We start from the raw sequence: 15,183 nt of genomic DNA on the forward strand, positions 1-15,183 counted from the left end.
GTAGCCTTCAAGCAGATAGCTATACTCAGTTGCTTACTTGCTCAACCAGAGTGAATTTAAGATTGTGAAGTGAGGGCCAGTGGTACAAATGTATCGAAAAAAGTCGACGGGGACTTTAAAAGGCGGTCCCGGGAGCAGGAATGGGAGAGATTTCACACCCCTGCCTCTTTACCCTCTGAACAATTATTGAAAATAGAAGGATTGAAGTAAGCCGGTGTTCATCCATGATTTAACACGGATAGGTTCTCAAATAAGCTACTGTAAAGCTTCCTGATCCTTGGGTAACTAAACTAAACTAATAATTAGCCAGAGTGAATACTGTTATGCTCGAAAACTAATAGGGTATTAAAGTGGTCGCAACCCCCGCCCCTACCCACAACGCCCCTGGTAGCTTTCGTTTACCTAATTCCGTAAACGAGACGCTTGAACGTTTCTGAACAGATGGTTGGGCTAGAGTTACCCACGAAAGAGGGAAAGGGGTAGGAGGTGGGGTTAGTGCGACCGTGTGAGTAGTTCGAAGTTTTTCAGCCCTTTTTTGCGCTTTTATATGTGCCCCTCACAGTCTGATGATATAATAAATAATATTAAACTTATCATAGATTATATTATTGATTATTTTCATTTATCATCAAATTTTATTACACATCATATGTTTTGTCCCCGGAGAAATTACTCTACCACTCAATCCTCCCCACCGTTAACATAATTCTGTACTACGAATACATGTTTGTATTTCTCCTTAAGGGAAAATTTGCTTATTTCGACGTTAAGGAGAAATACAAGAAACCTGTATCTAATTAGAAATTCAAATTCTGGCTGTTACATTAACATGGCTTTTGTAGTAAACAGTCTATGTAGCCTTCAAGCAGATGACTATACTCAGATGCTTACTTGCTTAACCAGAGTGATTAATAAGTTTGTGAAGTGATGGCCAGCGGTACAAATGTATCGAGAGAAAAAGTTGATGGGGACTTTAAAAGGCGGTCCCGGGAGCAGGAATGGGAGAGATTTCACACCCCTGCCTCTTTACCCTCTGAACAATTATTGAAAATAGAAGGATTGAAGTAAGCCGGTGTTCATCCATGATTTAACACGGATAGGTTCTCAAATAAGCTACTGTAAAGCTTCCTGATCCTTGGGTAACTAAACTAAACTAATAATTAGCCAGAGTGAATACTGTTATGCTCGAAAACTAATAGGGTATTAAAGTGGTCGCAACCCCCGCCCCTACCCACAACGCCCCTGGTAGCTTTCGTTTACCTTATTCCGTAAACGAGACGCTTGAACGTTTCTGAACAGATGGTTGGGCTAGAGTTACCCACGAAAGAGGGAAAGGGGTAGGAGGTGGGGTTAGTGCGACCGTGTGAGTAGTTCGAAGTTTTTCAGCCCTTTTTTGCGCTTTTATATGTGCCCCTCACAGTCTGATGATATAATAAATAATATTAAACTTATCATAGATTATATTATTGATTATTTTCATTTATCATCAAATTTTATTACACATCATATGTTTTGTCCCCGGAGAAATTACTCTACCACTCAATCCTCCCCACCGTTAACATAATTCTGTACTACGAATACATGTTTGTATTTCTCCTTAAGGGAAAATTTGCTTATTTCGACGTTAAGGAGAAATACAAGAAACCTGTATCTAATTAGAAATTCAAATTCTGGCTGTTACATTAACATGGCTTTTGTAGTAAACAGTCTATGTAGCCTTCAAGCAGATGACTATACTCAGATGCTTACTTGCTTAACCAGAGTGATTAATAAGTTTGTGAAGTGATGGCCAGCGGTACAAATGTATCGAGAGAAAAAGTTGATGGGGACTTTAAAAGGCGGTCCCGGGAGCAGGAATGGGAGAAAATTCACACCCTTGCCTCTTTACCCTCTGCACAATTATCGAAAACAGAAGGCTTGAAGTAAGACGGTGTTCATCCATGATCTAGCACGGATAGGTTCTCAAATAAGCTACCGTAAAGCTTCCTGATCCTTGGGTAACTAAACTAAACTAATAATTAGCCAGAGTGAATACTGTTATGCTCGAAAACTAATAGGGTATTAAAGTGGTCACAACCCCCGCCCCTACCCACAACGCCCCTGGTAGCTTTCGTTTACCTAATTCCGTACACGAGACGCTTGAACGTTTCTGAACAGATGGTTGGGCTAGAGTTACCCACGAAAGAGGGAAAGGGGAGGGAGGTGGGGTTAGTGCGACCGTGTGAGTAGTTCGAAGTTTTTCAGCCCTTTTTTTGCGCTTTTATATGTGCCCCTCACAGTCTGATGATATAATAAATAATATTAAACTTATCATAGATTATATTATTGATTATTTTCATTTATCATCAAATTTTATTACACATCATATGTTTTGTCCCCGGAGAAATTACTCTACCACTCAATCCTCCCCACCTTTAACATAATGCTGTACTACGAATAAATGTTTGTATTTCTCCTTAAGGGAAAATTTGCTTATTTCGACGTTAAGGAGAAATACAAGAAACCTGTATCTAATTAGAAATTCAAATTCTGGCTGTTACATTAACATGGCTTTTGTAGTAAACAGTCTATGTAGCCTTCAAGCAGATGACTATACTCAGATGCTTACTTGCTTAACCAGAGTGATTAATAAGTTTGTGAAGTGATGGCCAGCGGTACAAATGTATCGAGAGAAAAAGTTGATGGGGACTTTAAAAGGCGGTCCCGGGAGCAGGAATGGGAGAAAATTCACACCCTTGCCTCTTTACCCTCTGCACAATTATCGAAAACAGAAGGCTTGAAGTAAGACGGTGTTCATCCATGATCTAGCACGGATAGGTTCTCAAATAAGCTACCGTAAAGCTTCCTGATCCTTGGGTAACTAAACTAAACTAATAATTAGCCAGAGTGAATACTGTTATGCTCGAAAACTAATAGGGTATTAAAGTGGTCACAACCCCCACCCCTACCCACAACGCCCCTGGTAGCTTTCGTTTACCTAATTCCGTAAACGAGACGCTTGAACGTTTCTGAACAGATGGTTGGGCTAGAGTTACCCACGAAAGAGGGAAAGGGGAGGGAGGTAGGGTTAGTGCGACCGTGTGAGTAGTTCGAAGTTTTTCAGCCCTTTTTTTGAGCTTTTATATGTGCCCCTCACAGTCTGATGATATAATAAATAATATTAAACTTATCATAGATTATATTATTGATTATTTTCATTTATCATCAAAGTTTATTACATATCAAATGTTTTGTCCCCGGAGAAATTACTCTACCACTCAATCCTCCCCACCGTTACCATAATGCTGTACTACGAATACATGTTTGTATTTCTCCTTAAGGGAAAATTTGCTTATTTCAACGTTAAGGAGAAATACAAGAAACTTGTATCTAATTAAAAATGCAAATTTTTACTGTTACATTAACATATAGCCTTTGTAGTAAATAGTCTGTGTAGCCTTCAAGCAGATAGCTATACTCAGTTGCTTACTTGCTCAACCAGTGTGAATTTAAGATTGTGAAGTGAGGGCCAGTGGTACAAATGCATCGAAAAAAGTCGACGGGGACTTTAAAAGGCGGTCCCGGGAGCAGGAATGGGAGAGATTTCACACCCCTGCCTCTTTACCCTCTGAACAATTATTGAAAATAGAAGGATTGAAGTAAGCCGGTGTTCATCCATGATTTAACACGGATAGGTTTTCAAATAAGCTACTGTGAAGCTTCCTGATCCTTGGGTAACTAAACTGAACTAATAATTAGCCAGAGTGAATACTGTTATGCTCGAAAACTAATAGGGTATTAAAGTGGTCGCAACCCCCGCCCCTACCCACAACGCCCCTGGTAGCTTTCGTTTACCTAATTCCGTACACGAGACGCTTGAACGTTTCTGAACAGATGGTTGGGCTAGAGTTACCCACGAAAGAGGGAAAGGGGAGGGAGGTGGGGTTAGTGGTACCGTGTGAGTAGTTCGAAGTTTTTCAGCCTCTTTTTTGCGCTTTTATATGTTCCCCTCACAGTCTGATGATATAATAAATAATATTAAACTTATCATAGATTATATTATTGATTATTTTCATTTATCATCAAATTTTATTACACATCATATGTTTTGTCCCCGGAGAAATTACTCTACCACACAATCCTCCCCACCGTTAACATAATGCTGTACTACGAATACATGTTTGTATTTCTCCTGAAGGGAAAATTTGCTTATTTCGACGTTAAGGAGAAATACAAGAAACTTGTATCTAATTAGAAATGCAAATTTTGACTGTTACATTAACATATAGATTTTGTAGTAAACAGTCTATGTAGCCTTCAAGCAGATAGCTATACTCAGTTGCTTACTTGCTTAACCAGTGTGAATTTAAGATTGTGAAGTGAGGGCCAGTGGTACAAATGTATCGAAAAAAGTTGACGGGGACTTTAAAAGGCTGTCCCGGGAGCAGGAATGGGAGAGATTTCACACCCCTGCCTCTTTACCCTCTGAACAATTATTGAAAATAGAAGGATTGAAGTAAGCCGGTGTTCATCCATGATTTAACACTGATATGTTCTCAAATAAGCTACTGTAAAGCTTCCTGATCCTTGGGTAACTAAACTGAACTAATAATTAGTCAGAGTGAACACTGTTTTGTTCGAAAACTAATAGGGTATTAATGTGGTCGCAATCCCCGCCCCTACCCACAACGCCCCTGGTAGCTTTCGTTTACCTAATTTCGTATACGCGACGCTTGAACGTTTTAGAACAGATGGTTGGGCTAGAGTTACCCATGGAAGATGGAAAGGGGGAAGGGAGGTGGGGTAAGTGCGACCGTGTTAGTAGTTCGAAGTTTTTCAGCCCTTTTATTGCGCTTTTATATAGGCCCCTCACAGTCTGATGATATAATAAATAATGTTAAACTTATCATAGTTTATATTATTGATTATTTTCATTTTATCATCAAATTTTATTACACATCATATGTTTTGTCTCCGGAGAAATTACTCTACCCCTCAATCCTCCCCACCGTACCCATAATTCTGTACTACAAATACATGTTTGTATTTCTCCTTAAGGGAAAATTTGCTTATTTCGACGTTAAGGAGAAATACAAGAAACCTGTATCTAATTAGAAATTCAAATTCTGGCTGTTACATTAACATGGCTTTTGTAGTAAATAGTCTATGTAGCCTTCAAGCAGATGACTATACTCAGATGCTTACTTGCTTAACCAGAATGATTAATAAGTTTGTGAAGTGATGGCCAGCGGTACAAATGTATCGAGAAAAAAAGTTGATGGGGACTTTAAAAGGCGGTCCCGGGAGCAGGAATGGGAGAAAATTCACACCCCTGCCTCTTTACCCTCTGAACAATTATCGAAAACAGAAGGCTTGAAGTAAGCCGGTGTTCATCCATGATCTAACACGGATAGGGTCTCAAATAAGCTACTGTAAAGCTTCCTGATCCTTGGGTAACTAAACTAATAATTATCCAGAGAGGAGACTGTAATTCCCGAAAACTAATAGGGTATTAAAGTGGTCGCAATCCCCGCCCCTACCCACAACGCCTGTGGTAGCTTTCCTTTACCGATTTTCATATACGAGACGCTTGAACGTTTCTGAACAGATGGTTGGGCTAGAGTTTCCCATGAAAGAGGGAAAGGGGGAGGGAGGTGGGGTAAGTGCGACCGTGTAAGTATAGTTTGAATTTTTTCAGCATTTTTTTTGCCCTTTTATATGAACCCCTCACATTCCTGATGATATAATAAATAATAGTAAACTGATCATAGTTTATATTATTGATTATTTTCATTTATCATCAAAGTTTATTACACATCATATGTTTTGTCCCGGAGAAATTACTCTACCACTCAATCCTCCCCACCGTAACCATAATTCTGTACTACGAATACATGTTTGTATTTCTCCTTAAGGGAAGTTTTGCTTATTTCAACGTTAAGGAGAAATACAAGAAACCTGTATCTAATTAGAAATACAAATTTTGACTGTTACATTAACATATAGCTTTTTTAGTAAATAGTCTATGTAGCTTTCAAGCAGATAGCTATACTCAGTTGCTTACTTGCTTAACCAGAGTGATTAATAAGTTTGTGAAGTGAGGGCCAGTGGTACAAATGTACCGATAAAAAAACTGATGGGGACTTTAAAAGGCCGTCCCGGGAGCAGGAATGGAAGAGAATTCACACCCCTGCCTCTTCAAGTTTCCCTCTGAACAATTATCGAAATTAGTAGGCTTGAAGTAAGCCGGTGTTCATCCATGATCTATCACGGATAGGGTCTCAAATAAGCTTCTGTAAAGCTTCCAGATCCTTGTGTAACTAAAATAATAATTAGCCAGGGTGAATACTGTTATGCTCGAAAACTAATAGGGTATGAAAGTGGTCGCAATCCCCGCGCCTACCCACAACGCCCCTGGTAGCTTTCCTTTACCGATTTTCGTAAACGAGACGCTTGAACGTTTCTGAACAGATGGTTGAGCTACAGTTTGCCATAAAAGAGGGAAAGGGGGAGGGATGTGGGGTTAGTGCGATCGTGTGAGTAGTTCGAAGTTTTTCAGCCCTTTCTTTGCGCTTTTATATGGGCTCCTCACTGTCTGATGATAAAACAAATAATATTAAACTTATCATAGATTATAATATTGATTATTTTCATTTATCATCAAATTTTATTACATATCATATGTTTTGTCCCCGGAGAAATTACTCTACCACTCAATCCTCCCCACCGTTACCATAATTCTGTACTACGCATACATGTTTGTATTTCTCCTTAAGGGAAAATTTGCTGATTTCAACGTACAGGAGAAATACAAGAAACCTGTATCTAATTAGAAATGCAAATTTTGACTGTTACATTAACATATAGCTATTGTAGTAAATAGTCTATGTAGCCTTCAAGCAACTAGCTATACTCAGATGCTTACTTGCTTAACCAGAGTGAATTTAAGATTGTGAAGTGATGACCAGCGGTACAAATGTATCAAGAAAAAAAAGTTGATGGGGACTTTAAAAGGCGGTCCCGGGAGCAGGAATGGGACAGAATTCACACCCCTGCCTCTTTACCCTCTGAACAATTATCGAAAATAGAAGGCTTGAAGTAAGCCGGTGTTCATCCATGATCTAGCACGGATAGGTTCTCAAATAAGCTACCGTAAAGCTTCCTGATCCTTGGGTAACTAAACTAAACTAAACTAATAATTAGCCAGAGTGAATACTGTTATGCTCGAAAACTAATAGGGTATTAAAGTGGTCGCAACCCCCGCCCCTACCCACAACGCCCCTGGTAGCTTTCGTTTACCTAATTCCGTACACGAGACGCTTGAACGTTTCTAAGCAGATGGTTGGGCTAGAGTTACCCACGAAAGAGGGAAAGGGGGAGGGAGGTGGGTTTAATGCGACCGTGTGAGTAGTTCGAAGTTTTTCAGCCCTTTTATTGCGCTTTTATATAGGCGCCTCACTGTCTGATGATATAGTAAATAATATTGAACTTATCATAGTTTATATTATTGATTATTTTCATTTTATCATCAAATTTTATTACATATCATATGTTTTGTCCCCGGAGAAATTACTCTACCACTCAATCCTCCCACCGTACCCATAATTCTGTACTACGAATACATGTTTGTATTTCTCCTTAAAGGAAAATTTGCTTATTTCAACGTGCAGGAGAAATACAAGAAACTGTTAAGGAGAAATACAAAAAACTGTTAAGGAGAAATACAAACTTTTCCCCCTAATCCTCATTAGTAGGAAAAATACGTTGGGGGGAAATTTTTTAAGGTCCAAAAAAGGTATATCCTAAGATCTTATTAATTTAATCTCAAAAGACATGTAGCACATTAGAGCACATCATGACAAGTATTTCATGAAAATTTAGATATTAAAACATCATTTATTTCCATGTTATTCGTGTTTTCCCTCAATTTCCCCTTATGGTACACTTTTTTCCATTTCCCCCTATTGGTCAAACCAGTGGTATATATATATATATATATATATATATATATCCATCACAGCTACAGATGCCAACCACCCTTCACCGTGCACCCCCCCCTCCCCCCGTTCCTCCTTTCTACACTAACGTCTCATAACATACCTGTATCTAAGTAATCCTAAGAATTTACCACACCATAAACATATACTATTGTAAACTTGAAGGAAAAGGAGACATGGGTACCAACCTTTTTCATGAAACACCGCCATGCGAGACAGGTGAAGTGGATATGTTAATTGTAGTAATGGCAGTACGATAAGTCATCTGCCCCCCCCCCCACCCAAAAGGTAAACTAGGTAGAATTTGTACATGTTATGGGATCAGGGTAGCAAAAAGTGGTCTCAAAGGATAAAGGGGAGGACATGGGCACATACCCCACACATATGTTCATTTTACTTTACCTCACACTTGCATGGGTCTGGTGATGTCAGGATTACCAACATGCCCCCCCACCCTACCCCCCCCCTTCTTGTTCCTAACATCAATGTAAATGATGTATTAAGATGACTAAGTGCCTTTGAATGTGCGATTCATTTAATAGTTTCCAAGTTTAGCTCAGAGATGACATACCAATTAATCCCTAGCTTTTCCCACTTTGAAAGAAAGGACATAATTGACAATCTAAAGGAATTAAAATTAACCCCCTTCACAAACAGCAGCCAGCCTAATTCATTTCTGTCCCAGATATTTGTATACAGGTATCATACCACAATTACTTCCTCCATTTACTGACTGTTAAAATTTCAGGTTCATGTACACTTCTCTAATTGTGGTACTGTACCTACATAAGCTTGTGTTCAACACTTGAGAGTAAGCTTTATCTTGGGAATTTAACTCACCAGTCTCCGCATCCTTCCTTAATTCCTTTAGAAAGTCACAGTACAATGTCTTGTTGATATTGATGTAGATTATTGGTGTAATATGCAATTGTACTAGCTTACTCTGATCATCTTCTACCTTGCCTTAAGTTTGAATAATCTTAATCTTGTACATGTTATTATTCTTTCTTAATTTCTTGCTCTAAATTGTCTTTCTTCTATCATGATATGCAGGTCCTTCTGCAGGTTTAATTGCTGGATCCACAATTGGAGCATTCCTTTTGATTGTGCTGCTGGTACTACTGGTTATATATCTGTAAGTTTTTAACATAATATTTCATTGTATTGTTTTATGTATAGTAGAAGGGTCATGCAATTTGGAAACTTTTCAGACCAGCTATATGCTGCTTATTCACTTCTAACACATTCTGTGATATGGTTACTTCAATGAAAAACAACATCTTAGTTACTCTTTTCTCAATGTAGTGATCCACCTAATTTGTTCATGTCACTTAGGACTGTCTAAGGATTAGGTTTGTTTGATAAGCATGATCATGATATAGACACACAATAGAACTGACATATGAGAATACATGACAACTGATATATAACATGAAAATGCATGACGTTTAGGATGGCTGTATTGTACCCTATTTGTATTTTACCTTTCTCCATTCAAATCATTCATTTTCCCATTAAGCTGCCAACTCACTGGTAACTTGTTACCTCTAGGTGGTCTTCACTGTCTTTCCTTAGAGTAAACGGCCATCCTCTCTTACCAACACGATCGTTCCTAAGTAACACACAAACATTCACAATGCATTATTTCATCATAAGCTTTTCAAAGAGAGATAAGAAAAAAAGAGTAGCAATATACTTTCTGTTATCAAATTTAAACAGTCTGTGTAGGTGATAGTCTAAAAATGTACAATGTGGGGCCTGGTAAGTTATGTCATTGGATATGGGTAGGGCAACCATAATGAGGGACTACTTTAATTACTGATGATGTTACATATTTCGAAAATACAGGTAAAATTAAGTACGATCGTACTTTGTAGTAGCTTAATTGTCACATGAAAGAATATGTACTGTTCTAAATCTAATGAAACACTGAATGGTCTAATCTATTTCCGCTTCTATGTTACACAATCAAGCACTTATATACCAAATGGTTTCTTATTCTTTTCTTTTCCCTTTATAATGTTTTTTGTTTGCATTTCTAGAATGGCTATACCTACATTGCAAACAGTCACATATCTATATATCAATAGAATTTTGTATATGTGCAGTAACTTGAGAATTGTATGTTAAGGCTAAATCATGCACTCACAAAGAGTTGTTGTTTGGATTATTTTAGGCGGAGGAAGAGCAAGAGTGACAAAGGTATGAATGACTCACAGGCTACACGGACAAAGTTTGGTATGTTCATTTATACATGAGATCACATTTCTCTCTCTAATTATCTCTTGGAAAAATTTTCGGACATTTTTTTACTCTGATAGACTCTGCTACTTTGTTACACGAATTATGTGTCAACATTACTTGTTGGTTATAAACCAATAACCAAATTTCCAGATGGTTTTTGCGGAGACTTAATACAACCTGTGTTTAGGAGAATGATCAACAATTGAGTTTTAATTAGAATACTTTATTGATTTCGATGCTGTAACGGTAATCATATAAAGCTCACTCTTTCTTAATTCCCTTCACCGCATGCCTTCTTTCATAAGACGGCATGTTCTCAGTTAGGCCTTTCTTAAATTTCTACATTTGTAAATGTAAATTGCCTTTAAAGCAATTTATATATTTAATTACAGTCAAATCTACTTCCATGCATTCATCATTCTCCATATGGCCCCATCGACATTAATATGATTGTATTTTATGACTTATTAGCAATTTTAAAGATTTCAGCTTTTTGAATGAAGACACATGATTACTTGTTGAAATGTATTTTCCAACATTTGACAGGAACTTCATCTTCAGCATTTAAACCAGATGTAGAACCTGTTACAGTCCTAACTGCAGCGGATGGAGACGATCTTTACATCAACATTGTAAAACCTGTCCCGATCCTTGTCACCAATCTTGAAACTTACATGAAAAACTGTGAAGAAAGCAAGTCCAACACCTTAGAGCAACAATTTCAGGTCGGTCGCATTTTAAAGTATTATTTTGAGTGGAAAGATAAGCTAGATCTTGGTTTAAAAAGGTTACAACATTTACAAAATATCTGGTATGCTGATAATGTCGAAGAAGTAATGAAATTGATTTACATAAATAAGAGATCCCTTGAAATCATGGGAAAATCCTGTTCATCTGCTGTCCTATATATTTCCAGATACATCAATTTTTATACAATCTCAAATACAATCTAAAAGATCATCAGAATGAAGATCAAATTTAGCAAGCCTAAAATATCATCTGCTGAATAGTACTAAATTTTCAAAAGCTCACAAGCTTTCAAAAGTACTTTCCCTGAGGCATTGATACTACAAATGAGTCCCAGTCATTGATGAGTGCAATAGATAGTTCAATATGGCGGTGTGGATAAATACTTTTAGAGCGGCAGTAAACTATTTGTTGAAATTTGTGCACGGTTGACCATTACCTGACTACTTGGGAGTTAACACCAATGACTTTAAAGAGCTATTCTGAGCATATTTTCCAGCAATATCATGAAATTTTCTTGATGGTGAGGAGGGACAGTGTTTAAATCGACATAGCTGTGACATACAGCCCATCTGATGCACAATTCAACTTATCTTCTTTAAATTACTAATGACTATTTCATTCAGCTTTCAAAAAAGATATAAGTAGCTTGATCAGATCATGTAGATGGCAATGTCACTAAGAATCTACCAAAGTAAACAGAGAGCAAAAACACAAAAGAAGTAATTATAAGTTTATTATACTAGTATGTAGTGACACAATATTTATCAGATATGCAAAGTGGCCTCAAGTTCTAAAAACTTACTGCAAAATGTTTAGCATTGCTGAGCAGCTTTAAATATTTATTTGCATGGCATTTATGATTGTTTGGTCTAAATCTTTGTTATCTCAAGTGATCGCTAGTGATTTTAGCGTTGGTGCCAATAAATATCATGTTTCTATTTGCTTCACTCGAACAGGATCAAGATATGAAATCTGAGTATTTTTCTTCAATAAACATATGTGGTAAAATTAATAGATCATTAGGACAACTAGGAATCGAAAGTTTGGAAGTGCTTTGAGTAAAAATTGTTTTTACAATATGATATTACTTTATCTGGCCTTTGTTTCTTTGTTGTAACTTATAAGGCTTACTAATGTCGTGGTTAATTTTTCGCACATTAATTACAAATCTTGACACAAATAATGCAAATGATGTTCTGTTTTGAAATAGAATTGCATCAGTTATATTTTTTTTCAATTATCAATAAATTAGTTTCTCAGTTTTTTGAGCTAAACCTAGCATCCTTCTGAACACTTAGTCAAGGTTTGTATTTTGAAAATAATGTTATATGATTGATGGCTATGTCTTGTAATCTGTCAAACTGCCAACTCCTTTACAGGGCTTTAACAAAGGTAAGCAGTTTGCCAGTGAAGTTGGAGAGGAAGACGACAACAGGCAAAAGAACAGATTCAAGAACATGATTGCTTGTAAGTTTAAACTCTTATAGTTGATAGAATGTCTATGGAATTTAATCTATAGGCAAGAGTGGCAATATCTCTTCCACATTGCTTGTGTCATGTAGCAGTAATGTAGTAGTAATGTAGTAGTTATAAAGTAGTAGTGTGGTAGTAATGTGGTAGTAATGTGGTAGTAATGTAGTAGTATTGTAGAAGTAATGCAGTAGTAATGCAGTAGTAATGTAGAAGTATATAGTAGTGATGAAGTAGTAGTGTGGTAGTAATGTAGAAGTAATGTAGAAGTAATGTAGAAGTAATGTAGTAGTAATGTAGTAGTAATGCAGTAGTAATGTAGAAGTAATGTAGAAGTATGTAGGAGTGATGTGGTAGTAGTGTGGTAGTAATGTGGTAGTAATGTAGTAGTAATGTAGAAGTAATGACTAGAAGTAATGTAGTAGTAATGTAGTAGTAATGTAGTAGTAATGCAGTAGTAATGTAGAAGTAATGTAGAAGTATATAGTAGTGATGCGGTAGTAGTGTGGTAGTAATGTAGTAGTAATGTAGAAGTAATGTAAAAGTAATGTAGAAGTAATGTAGTAGTAATCTATTAGTAATGTAGTAGTAATGTAGAAGTAATGTAAGAGTAATGTGGTAGTAGTGTGTTAGTAATGTAGAAGTATATAGTAGTGATGTGGTAGTAGTGTGTTAGTAATGTAGAAGTAATGCAGTAGTAATGTAGAAGTAATGTAGTAGTAATCTATTAGTAATGTAGTAGTAATGTAGAAGTAATGTAAGAGTAATGTGGTAGTAGTGTGTTAGTAATGTAGAAGTAATGTAGTAGTGATGTAGGAGTAATGCAGTAGTAAAGTAGTAGTAATCTATTAGTAATGTAGTAGTAATGTAGAAGTAATGTAAGAGTAATGTGGTAGTAGTGTGTTAGTAATGTAGAAGTATATAGTAGTGATGTGGTAGTAGTGTGTTAGTAATGTAGAAGTAATGCAGTAGTAATGTAGAAGTAATGTAGTAGTAATCTATTAGTAATGTAGTAGTAATGTAGAAGTAATGTAAGAGTAATGTGGTAGTAGTGTGTTAGTAATGTAGAAGTAATGTAGTAGTGATGTAGGAGTAATGCAGTAGTAATGTAGTAGTAATCTATTAGTAATGTAGTAGTAATGTAGAAGTAATGTAAGAGTAATGTGGTAGTAGTGTGTTAGTAATGTAGAAGTAATGTAGAAGTATATAGTAGTAATGTGGTAGTAGTGTGTTAGTAATTGGAAGTAATGCAGAAGTAATGTAGAAGTAATGTAGTAGTGATGTAGGAGTAATGCAGTAGTAATGTAGTAGTAATGTAGTAGTAATCTATTAGTAATGTAGTAGTAATGTAGAAATAATGTAAGAGTAATGTGGTAGTAGTGTGTTAGTAATGTAGAAGTAATGCAGTAGTAATGTAGAAGTAATGTAGTAGTAATCTATTAGTAATGTAGTAGTAATGTAGAAGTAATGTAAGAGTAATGTGGTAGTAGTGTGTTAGTAATGTAGAAGTAATGTAGAAGTATATAGTAGTAATGTGGTAGTAGTGTGTTAGTAATTGGAAGTAATGCAGAAGTAATGTAGAAGTAATGTAGTAGTGATGTAGGAGTAATGCAGTAGTAATGTAGTAGTAATGTAGTAGTAATCTATTAGTAATGTAGTAGTAATGTAGAAATAATGTAAGAGTAATGTGGTAGTAGTGTGTTAGTAATGTAGAAGTAATGCAGTAGTAATGTAGAAGTAATGTAGTAGTAATCTATTAGTAATGTAGTAGTAATGTAGAAGTAATGTAAGAGTAATGTGGTAGTAGTGTGTTAGTAATGTAGAAGTAATGTAGAAGTATATAGTAGTAATGTGGTAGTAGTGTGTTAGTAATTGGAAGTAATGCAGAAGTAATGTAGAAGTAATGTAGTAGTGATGTAGGAGTAATGCAGTAGTAATGTAGTAGTAATGTAGTAGTAATCTATTAGTAATGTAGTAGTAATGTAGAAATAATGTAAGAGTAATGTGGTAGTAGTGTGTTAGTAATGTAGAAGTAATGCAGTAGTAATGTAGAAGTAATGTAGTAGTAATCTATTAGTAATGTAGTAGTAATGTAGAAGTAATGTAAGAGTAATGTGGTAGTAGTGTGTTAGTAATGTAGAAGTATATAGTACTGATGTGGTAGTAGTGTGTTAGTAATGTAGAAGTATATAGTAGTGATGTGGTAGTAGTGTGTTAGTAATGTAGAAGTAATGCTGTAGTAATGTAGAAGTAATGTAGAAGTAATGTAGTAGTGATGTAGGAGTAATGCAGTAGTAATGTAGTAGTAATGTAGAAGTAATGTGGTAGTAGTGTGTTAGTAATGTAGAAGTAATGTAGTAGTAATATATTAGTAATGTAGTAGTAATGTAGAAGTAATGTAGAAGTAATGTAGTAGTAAATTAGTTGTAATGTAGAAGTAATGTAGCTATATCCTAAACATATCACTTAAAGCATGTGCTTCCATGCCTCTATTTTGTCTTACGAGTAACTACTTATTTCCTGTTCCCAAGTTTATTCACCCCTCAATATTCATGCTTAACCACAGATGACAACCTATTGCATCTCATGTGTATATACGAAAGTGGTTAGTCATAGCCCTCTGCTACTGTAGTGTATGTGCCTTAGTAATTATCAGTAAAAAAGTAAGTGACGAGTTTATGTCATAGAGAGGGTTCCCCCCCCCCCTTCCCTCTTCTCAGGAAAATGTAATGACCTAAATAAT

General features: G+C 36.2%; 1 protein-coding gene across 1 annotated transcript in view; it reads left to right on the forward strand.

The window, feature by feature from the left end:
• LOC139984471 (receptor-type tyrosine-protein phosphatase alpha-like) overlaps positions 1-15,183 on the forward strand; it is a 109,733-nt gene that overhangs the window by 77,879 nt on the left and 16,671 nt on the right. The window contains exons 2-5 of the mRNA XM_071998389.1: positions 9,030-9,111; positions 10,153-10,214; positions 10,767-10,945; positions 12,350-12,437. Coding sequence (XP_071854490.1) covers positions 9,030-9,111; positions 10,153-10,214; positions 10,767-10,945; positions 12,350-12,437 — 411 coding nt within the window. The remainder of the gene's footprint in view (positions 1-9,029; positions 9,112-10,152; positions 10,215-10,766; positions 10,946-12,349; positions 12,438-15,183) is intronic.

Source organism: Apostichopus japonicus, chromosome 2, assembly GCF_037975245.1.
Source record: "Apostichopus japonicus isolate 1M-3 chromosome 2, ASM3797524v1, whole genome shotgun sequence".
Lineage (NCBI taxonomy): Eukaryota > Metazoa > Echinodermata > Holothuroidea > Aspidochirotida > Stichopodidae > Apostichopus > Apostichopus japonicus.